General features: G+C 51.1%; 1 protein-coding gene across 8 annotated transcripts in view; it reads left to right on the forward strand.

The window, feature by feature from the left end:
• Positions 1-10000, forward strand: part of Pde11 (Phosphodiesterase 11) — a 353946-nt gene that overhangs the window by 254481 nt on the left and 89465 nt on the right. For 5 of the 8 annotated variants that reach the window (XM_070139122.1, XM_070139129.1, XM_070139126.1 and 2 more), the window contains exon 2: positions 82-1690. The exons of 1 other annotated variant lie outside the window; for it this stretch is intronic. In XM_070139122.1, coding sequence (XP_069995223.1) covers positions 1450-1690 — 241 coding nt within the window. In that variant the 5' untranslated portion in view covers positions 82-1449. The remainder of the gene's footprint in view (positions 1-81; positions 1691-10000) is intronic. 2 more of the 8 variants (XM_070139124.1, XM_070139125.1) reach the window with 1 other exon arrangement.

Genomic DNA, 10000 nt, shown 5'->3' on the forward strand with positions numbered 1-10000 from the left:
CATTTCGTGCTATCTTGGATTTTTTTTTTTAATAACTAGATAACAGTTTATGTATATGCATTGTTTGCCTTACAATTACAGGAACATTACAGATATTCAATTAAAGTGAGTTAAATGTGAAAGAAATCGCATACAGAAAGCAGCCCGTGCTCAGACATTGAATGGAATACCCGGACGGTGTCAGATCAGGAAGGCCCTGCTCGAAAATATTTTCGCGGTCTGCGGCCCAATCTTGTGAAGTGTAGAAGAGTGAGATTCGTCAAAGGAAGGAAGGGACCTGCCGCTGCTTCCTTCCCTTTTAATCTCGTGAAGTACAGGAGGAGAAGGGAGAAGGCAAGAGGAAGAGCAGCGAGTGAGTGACTGCAGGACCGCGAGCCGCTCTCCTCACGCGCGCTCGCCCCATGGCCGTGCCGACCCCGTGTGGCCGAACGCGTTCTCCTGGCGGTGGCGGTGACGGCGGCGACGAGGAGGAGGACCTGCTGCTGCTGCTGCGGCTGCACGGCTTTCCCCCAGCTCTCTTCGTGCCCCCCGTGCCCTCCGCGACGCCCCTCGGGAGGAGGAAGTGGAGGAGGGTGAAGAGAAGGGCGAGTGGGACCCGGAGCCGTGTGTCGCGCGGGCACCTCCTCGCGAGTCCGTAACGAAGAGGAGGAAGGAAGGGAAGACACGGAGAGGAAGAGAGGAAGATCGCGAGAGGAAAGAGGGGTGGTCCTCTTTGTTTTTTTACAACATTGCTGTTATTATTATTGTTCTTCCTCGGCTGCCTTGAGGCGACGCTCTTATCTCGCTGTCCTCAAGACACTCCCGACTCCGTCCCCCCGTCCCCCTCTCGTCGATGAGGAGATAAAATCTTATCTCGGCGAACTTGGAGGCTGTGGCTGCCGAGTGCGGCCGAGCTCCGAAGAGGAAAAACGGACAAAAAAGAGAGTAGAAAAGGATAAGTGTAGGTAAAAAAGAAAGAGAATTGGGGAGCAAATGAAGAAATGATTATTATTGATACGTGGTGATAGGAAGAGAAAGAGACAGACAGGAAAGAAAATAAAAGACGTAATTTAAAAGAATTATGCTTCAAAAAGTGAAAAGTGTTCATAACGAGTACAAAAGCAAGTTGCCTTAAGTCCCACTGAAGAGATATTTTGATAACGTATTTCAAGTATATTTTTGTATATAAAGAATTAAGAGTTGGTATTTATTTTTCTATCATAGTGAACAGATGAGTATTAGAAAGTGATATTTCCTAGAAGCGGGAAAAAAAGTAGTAGGCTTACAAGGAGCGTGAAGAAGCGATAGGCCTAAGAAGGGAAGAAAGTGGAATTGTTGATCTTGGCAATCATTAAAGCAGCAGGAAATATATCCGAAAGGGTCTACGCAGCCGAGGCTTTGGAATCCGAGGACGAGCTACCCCGCGGGCAGTCCCCTTGCTTTTGGCGCGCCGACCTCAAGGAGGAGCGAATGGTGGTTCAAGAATCGGCCCACGGAACCGGAAGTGACCCGTTCGAGTGTGAACTTCAGAATGGTCGCTCTCGGCTGGCCCTGAAGAGGCGGAGGCGGAGGAGGAGGAGGAGGTGGTTCGAGGACGAGGTGAGGCAAGCCCAGCGACTCAGGGTCATGCTTTGCGTCGAGACCATGAGGACGGAACTGGTCAAGCTGGACGGCGTCGAGTCTGACTACGTCCTCATCAACCACATCAACGGTGAGTGGGCGGGGCTCTCGTGGGCGGGGTTCTCGTGGGCGGGGCTCTCGTGGGCGGGGTTCTCGTGGGCGGGGCTCGGGGAGCGAGGGCGGGGCGGACGCCCTTCCAGCGCCCACGCCCGGCTGCTTCTTATAACTCTCCTTTCCTTCTTTGGTCTTTTCTTCTGTTTCTTTATATTTTTTCCTATTAATATTGTTATGAGAATTATTTTTATTATCATATCATCGATATTGTCGTCGTTATTGTCATCAATCATCAGTCATCAGTCATCATCACCACAATTATTGTTATTGCTATCATTATTATTGTTTTTTCCCCTGTTTATTTCTATTACTTATCCGTCGAAGTGAGAAGAGGGTAGGCTTACCAGTCTCTTTTTTTCTTTTTTTCTTCCCACCTCCTTTCGGTCCGAGAAACGAGAGTGAGTGTGTCCGGGATGGCTTAAAGGGCAGCCGCGAGCGTGCTAGAGTGACGTAAAAGTATGAGGAAAGGATTAGGGAAGACGATGAGGGAAGGAGGTGGGCCTGAGGAGGATTTGTGTGCGAGTGGAAGAGCAAGGCAAAGGGGATAGCGAGGGAATGAGGCAGAGGTGGAAGGGAGGAAGAGAGGGAGATAGAGATAGAGGGAGAAGGAGTGGGAGAGGGAGGAGTGGGAGAGGGAGGGAGGGAGAGAGAGTGAAAGGAAGAGGAGAAGGTAGAAGGAAAAGAGAGAGAGAACTAGAGAGAGAGCTAGAGAGCTAAAAGAGAGAGAGAGAGAGAGAGAGAGAGAGAGAGAGAGAGAGAGAGTGAGTGAGTGAGTGAGTGAGTGAGTGAGTGAGTGAGTGAAGTGAAGTGAAGTGAGTGAGTGAGTGAGTGAGTGGGAGAGAGAGAGAGAGAGAGAGAGAGAGAGAGAGAGAGAGAGAGAGAGAGAGAGAGAGAGAGAGAGAGAGAGAGAGAGAGAGAGAGGAGGGGGAGGTGAAAGGAAGAAGGGAAGGGAGAAGGAAAAGGAGAGGGAGAATGAGGGGAAGGGTTAGAGAGAGAGAGAGAGGGGGGGGGGTGATAGGGGAAACAGGCACAAGCAGACAGAGAAACGGCGGAGCCAGGCCCCCCGCCAGGCCCGTTTTCCCGAGGCGCCCTTCGAGTGAGAGTGCGCCACCGCTCCGAGGGCGAGGCGACTCCCGCAGGCGCCGCTGACCCTGGCCTCCTCCGTCTCGGCGTGGAAGGGTTGCGCCATCGCCGCCAGCAGCGCCGGGGCTCCGTTTCGACACGCGCGCAGCTGCCGGGCCTCTCGCGCCGCAACGGGAGGGAGGTGGAGGAGGGAGGGAGGTGGAGGAGAGAGGGAGAGGAGGAGGGAGGGAGGTGGAGGAGAGAGGGAGGGAGGTGGAGGAGAGAGGGAGGGAGGTGGAGGAGAGAGGGAGGGGGAGAGGGAGGGAGGAGAGGTGGAGGAGAGAGGGAGGTGGAGGGAGAGAGGGAGAGGAGGAGGGAGGTGGAGGAGAGAGGAGAGGGAGGGAGGTGGAGGAGAGAGGGAGGTGGAGGAGAGAGGGAGAGGAGGAGGGAGGGAGGTGGAGGAGAGAAGGAGGAAGGTGGAGGAGAGAAGGAGGAAGGTGGAGGAGAGAGGGAGGAAGGTGGAGGAGAGAGGGAGGAAGGTGGAGGAGAGAGGGAGGAAGGTGGAGGAGAGAGGGAGGGGGGAGGGAGGGAGGTTGAGGCGACAGGGTGGGTGGCAGAGTGGTGACGGAGAAAGAGAGAGAGAGAGGGAAAGGGAGAGGTTGTTCCCAACCTTGTTCTACAAAATCGCCCCCCTTCCCTCTTCTCTCTTCCCCTGTTCGTCCTTCTTTCTCCCTCCATCTTCCCATTTTCTCATTTTTCCTCCCTCTTCTTCCCGTCCTCCTCCCTTCCCTTTTCTCTTTTCCTCTATTGTCCTCTCTCCATCTTCCCTGCCCTCACTCGGCATCCTCTTCACTTTACATTTTCCTTACCTGGTCTTTCGATAGAAAATAGCCCTTCTGTCATTCAGTCCGTCTGTCCGCCAGTCATTCAGTCAGTGGAACAGGCAGAGAGAAGGGCTACTATTGCCTCTTGAAGTTTAAGTTTCGCCGACCATGAATCCCTCCCAATATGGCCAGAAAAGTCCCGGTCCTGCCGAAACCGAACGGCCTGGCGCGAGTCGGGAGCACTCCGATTCTGTGACAGAAAACGGAGTCACACACACCAACCGCGATTTGTAAATGGCTAGAAGTTCTTGTCTTTTTAGATTAAGATTATTGAAGTAGTATGTTTGGAGGACTGATTAATGGATGACATTCACAATACATTAAAAGTTGCTGTTTTAAGTGGCGATGTGTCCTTTAAAATTAGTCCTGTGGTATGAGTATTACTTGTTATTGAAGAGTGCAATCACCACGAATTAACGGCCTTTTTCTGAAAGGTTCTGAAAGTATTTCTTTATTTCTGTTTTTGACAATGATTCAAGTACTCTGCTTACTTTGAATTTTTAGTATATATCTACGGCATTTAATCCAACTAGTTTTCTTTTCAAGTAAGTTCGAGCTGAAAGGTAAACTCTATGTCGTTTGTTTTGTTGTGGCAATGCAGTTTAACCCAGAAGCAATTAATATTGAAGGCATTAAATCCCTTTACATGTTGCAAGTAGAATTGATAAAGCATAACGTTACATCATTCACGTAAAAGAAAAAAAGTAATGTGAAATAAGTCTTTTTTCCTTCATTGCAAAACGAAGTAGAAGCGTTATCATTGCATTCGAATGCTTTGTTTACACTCCCACAGTAGGGTACAAGAGCGACGCTGTTGCCATAGTGACAGAACAATTCCTTATACGATAAATGCTTGAATTTTACCAAGCACTGAAGAAAACCAAGCGAAAAGTTTATTCAAATGAGAGAATGCTTGCAATTATTGCGTCAGTAAAACCCCAACTTGAAATTGTATGTCTTTGGTTGTCTGTAGTCGAGGTCAGTGCCGGGCGGTGACGAGTTGGGACGTCCCGATATCAGCCAATCGGTGCCTGCCTGTGATTTGTTGACAGCCGTGCCACGTGGCTTGTCCGGAGCGGTGGGGGGGGGGGGCAAGGTCACGCGTCTAGGCAGGAGGGAGGTCATTAGAAGCGGGGTATTTAGTCAGGGTAATTTGTCGGGAATAATTGGTGGGGGTTAATGGTCGAGAGTTCGAATGCGGGACAAAGACTCGCGAGAAAAGGTGCGCGGAAAGTTGCACGTTTGGCCCTTTTTTCCCTTTGATAAGCAAGATTTTCTATTTTCTCTCCCTCTCTCTCTCTCTCTCTCTCTCTCTCTCTCTCTCTCTCTCTCTCTCTTCCCCTCTCTCTCCTCTCTCTCTCTTCCTCCTTCTCTCTCTCTTCCTCCTTCTCTCCTCCTCTCCCTCTCCTCCCTCCTCTCCCTCCCCCTTCTCCTTCCCTCCCCCTTCCCTCCCCCCTCCCCCCCCTCCCACTTCCCTCCCCCTTCCCCCTCCCCTCCCGTCAAAAGCGGACAAACAACAACAGAACAGCAAAACCCAAACAATTTACACAGAAAACAACGAGAAATGATCCCCAGCTACAGCAGTGGGGAAAGCCGAGAGATATCGCCCGTCTGCTGAATATGCTCACGTCAGATGGCAGACGACGCGACATAAACAATCGGTTTATTGCGAGCCTTCATGAAGAGGTGTGTGCGTGCGTGCGTGCGTGCGTGCGTGTGTGTGTGTGTGTGTGTGTGTGTGTGTGTGTGTGTGTGTGTGTGTTGTGTGTGTGTGTGTGCGTGCGTGCGTGCGTGCGTGCGTGCGTGCGAGCGTGCATGCGTCCGTGTCCGTCAGTCTTACATTGGGTACACATGTATAGAGAGAAAAGCAATTAGAAAGTGTAAACAAACGAGATAAAGAGAGAGGGAGAGAGAAAGAGAAAGAGAAAGGGAAGGGGGAGGCAGGGAGATAGGGATAGCGATGTCTCGTTTAGAGTAACGCAAGAGAGAAAAAAAAGTTATCTTTGATGGCAGCGTCTTATCGGCGGGTCACGTGGCTTGGTGTCTTCTCCAAGTACACGCTCATTCCTCTTCGTCTCTCTCTCTTTCACTTTATCTCTTTCTCTCATTCTCTCTCTCTCCCTCTAGCTCCCCCTCCCTCCCTCTCTCTCTCCCTCTAATTCCCCCTCCCCTTCTCTCCCTTCCTCTCCTCTTTACTCTCTTCTCTCCTGTCGACACCTTTTCTCCCTAGCTCTCTCCTCCCATATTTCTCTCTCCTCTCTCCTCTCCTCCTTTTTCTCTCCTCTCTCCATCTTTTTCTCTGTCCCAAATTCACCTCCCTTTTATCTCTCTCCCCTCTCTTTCCTACCATTTCTTCCCTCGACAAATCTCACCCACTTCCTTGCCCCCCCACCTATCACTCTTTTCTATTTTCTCTCCGCTTTCCCTTCGTTTTTTCATCCCTGGTTTATTTTCTCTCTCCACTCCTTTTTTCTATTTTCTCCCTTTCCTTTCTTATAGCGTCTCTGCTCTCTCTTTCCCCCTTCTACACCACCTGTACCACTATCTCTCTTCTCTCTTCTCTCTTTTTCTCTCTTTCCCTCGTTCTCTTTCTCGTTCTCGTTCTCTCTCTCTCTCTCTCTCTCTCTCTCTCTTTCTCTTTCTTTCTTTCTTTCTTTCTTTCTTTCTTTCTTTCTTTCTTTCTTTCTTTCTTTCTTTCTTTCTTTCTTTCTTTCTCTCTCTCTCTCTCTCTCTCTCTCTCTCTCTCTCTCTCTCTCTTCTCTTTCTTTCTTTCTCTCTCTCTTTCTTTCTTTTTCTCTCTCTCTTTCTTTCTTTCTTTCTCTCTCTCTCTCTCTCTTCTTCTTCCTCTCTCTCTCTCTTCCTATTCCTCTTCTTCTCTCTCTCTTCCTATTCATCTTCCTCTCCATCTCCCTTTCTCCCTCCCTCTCCTTCTCTTGATCCGTCTGTCTGTATTTTCTCAATCTCGTTATCTTCGGTTTGTTCTCCCTATATATATTTTTGTGTGTGTCTTTTGTATAATTTTTGTTTAGTTTCCATTCCCTTCTTTCTCTACTTATCTCACCTTTGCCCCCTCTACGTTTCCTTGATTTTCTTCACTTTTCTTTCCTTCATATGTCCCCTTTATCTCGCACTTTTACTTTCATCCTCTGCAAGTTGGATTTTTTGTTTCCTTTTTATACCCATAAAGGTCAGAAGGTCAGACAGGGTCACATGACTCTATAATGCGTGGTTGTCCAAGGTCATCACTCCTCTCTCCCCCACCCGACCCCACCCTGGGCCACCCGACCAATCTCAACCGGCCATACCCCCCTACCCACCCTACGGAACCCCACCCGACCCCTCCGGATCCCTCCCACCCCTCCACCCCCTCCCGACTCCCGACCCCTCCCGACCCGACCCCTCCCGACGCTGCCACTGTCGCATCGGGTTCATAGTGCGCAGATAGCAGGCCAGTGACACAGACTTATACGTAAACACATATGCGCGCTCACGAACACACGCGCACGCACACGCACACGCACGCATATTCAAAAGCAAATAGACGTGTGAAAATGCATGCATGCATACATTCATATGTATGTGATTTCCTCTCTCTCCCCCTCTGTCTCTGTCTGTCTCTCTCTCTCTTTCTCTTTCTCTTTCTCCTTTTCTCTCTCTCTCTCTCTCTCTCTCTCTCTCTCTCTCTCTCTCTCTCTCTCTCTCTCTCTCTCTCTCACACACACACACACACACACACACACACACACACACACACACACACACACACACACACACACACACACACACACACACACACACACACGGATATATAGTTATATGTGAATATATGTATTCCCTGTTTCTCCATTTCTTTATTTTCCCCCCTTCCTCTCTCCGTTTCGTTCTCCTTCCTTTCCTCTTTGCCCATTCCACACCACATCTTCCTCCTTCTACTCCTCCTGCCTCTTCTCCCTCTTCACCCCCCTTCACCCATCCTCCTCCTCCTCTTCCTCCTTCTTCTCCTTCCCCTCCTCCCCCTTCCTCCTCCTCCCCTCCTCCTCCTCCTTCTCCCTCCTCCTCCTCCTTCTTCTCCTTCCCCTTCCCTCCTCCCTCCTCCTCCTCCTCGCCTCCTCCTCCTCCCCCTCGCCTCCCTCCTCCTCCCCCTCGCCTCCCTCCTCCCCCTCCTCCTCCCTCGCCTCCCCCTCCCCCTCCCCTCCTCCTCCTCCCCCTCCTCCCCCTCCTCCTCCTCCTCCTCCTCCTCCTCCTCCTCCTCCTCCTCCTCCTCCTCCTCCTCCTCCTCCCCCCATATCTCCCATATCCTCTCCCTCCCGCCCGCACGCATTTCCCCTATATCCTTGCGTGCCATTCCGTTGCTTTGATAATGAAGTTCGTTGCCGAGTTATTTTTACCGAGACGGAACGAAATATCGGATTGCGCGGCCGGGGGGTGGGGGGGATGCATCGAGTGTATTTCCTGCACGGAGGGAGGGCGCTGGAGAAGGGAAGAAGAAACGAACGAAGAGAGAGATAGAGATAAACGCATTAAAGAGAGCATGGAGAGAGGAGAGGTAGAGCGAAACGGGGAAAAACGTGGGCGTGTGATTGAGGCGATTGCCCTGTTGCCTCCCCCCACCCCCCACCCCACCCCCACCTCTGCGTCAGGGATCCTCAGGATTAAGGACGCCCACACACCCACCCTTATTCCTGCCCCTCCTCCTCTCCTTTCCCGTATCCTCTTCTTTCTCTTCTCCTCTTCTTTCCCTCGTCTTTTCGTCTCTTTTTCGTTTCTTTCCGCGCTTGTTCTCTTCTTTTCTTATCGCTTTTCGTTTATCCTCTTTCTTTTCACTTTCTCTTTTCTCTGATTTTCTTGTTGGATTTCTTCTCTTTTCTTCTTTCGTTGTTACCTATTTCCTCTCCCCCCCCCCCGGTTTGTTTCATCCACATCCTGCTCTTATTTTCCTCACTTTAGTCCGTTTCTTGACATCTCTGTTTCTCTCGTTTTTCGTCTGCTTCCCAACCGTTCCTCTCCTCTCTGTTTCCCTCTTATCTCGCCTTATGCCCCTATTTTCAGTCTATCCATCTTCCCTCCCTGTTCCCTCTTCCTCCATTCCTCCTTTCCTTCCTCCTCTTCCCCCTTTCCCTTCCTCTCTACCTCTTTCCGCCCTTCACTCCTTCCTCCTATTCCCCCTTTCCCACATTCTCCCTTTTCCCTTACCTTACATTTATTCCCCATTATCCCACATTCTCCTTCCCCATTCGTCACATTCACCCCTCCCCTTTTTCCCTTCCCTTTTTTCCCAAGTAATGTGTCCGCTCAATCCCTTTCCCACATTCGCCCTTCCCCCTTTCTCCGCCTTCTCTCTTCCCCTTTCTCCGCCTTCTCTCTTCCCCTTTCTCCGCCCTCTCTCTTCCCCTTTCTCCGGCTTCTCTCTTCCCCTTTCTCCGCATTCTCTCCTCCCCTTTCTCCGCCTTCTCCCTTCCCCTTTCTGCGCATTCGCTCCACCCCCCTCCCTCCTCCCCTTCGCCACTCCCCTCCCCACGCCCTCTGATCATGCCTACGTGACGCATTGTGGAAGCGACCCCGTGTTTGGCTTCTGGCGGAGGGAAGGGGGAAGGGAGAAGACACGAGGGAGGGGAGGAAATAGGGAGGAAGGGGAGACAAGAGACGGGAGAGGTAGAAGAGGAGAGAGCGGGGAAGGGAAGAGGAGAGAGGGGAGAGGAAGAAGAGAAAGAGGAGGGGAGGGGAGAGACAAGAGTGGAAGGGGGGATATGAAAAAGAGAGAAAAAAAACATAAGAAAAGGCATGCAAGATGGAGAGAGAATGGGAAAAAGAATAGAGGGAAGATAAAAGAGAAAGAAGAAGAAGAAGGGGAAAGGTAAGGAAACGGGAGGGGGAACGGGGCGGATCTTCTATTTCTTCTCGTATTTGGTTGTTTGTTCGACCTGATAAGAACGGATCTCGGTAACTGAGAGAGGGGAAGGGAGGAGACGGAAAGAAGGAGAAGGGAAGGCACATGGGAGGAGGAGAGAGAAGGAAGAAGGGAGGGGAAGGCACATGGGAGGAGGAGAGACGGGAAGAAGGGAGGGGGGACACAGGGAGGAGGAGAGACAGGAAGAAGGGAGGAGGAAAGGGGGGGCTACAGGGAGACGGTAAGAAGGGAGGAAGGGGAGAGTATAGGGAAGACGGGAAGAGGGGAAGGAGGAAGGGTAAGGGGCATTGGGAAAGGGGAGACAGGGAGTGGGAGAAGGGGAAGAGGGTGGGTGGAAGAGAAGAGGAAGGCAAGGGATAATTCGGGAGTTTATTTGCTTGTGCTTCTTATGTAAGATTTTATTGTGGAAGGAGGGGGAGAGGGAGAGGGGAGG

The sequence above is a fragment of the Penaeus vannamei genome, chromosome 25, assembly GCF_042767895.1.
Source record: "Penaeus vannamei isolate JL-2024 chromosome 25, ASM4276789v1, whole genome shotgun sequence".
Classification (NCBI taxonomy): Eukaryota; Metazoa; Arthropoda; class Malacostraca; order Decapoda; family Penaeidae; genus Penaeus; species Penaeus vannamei.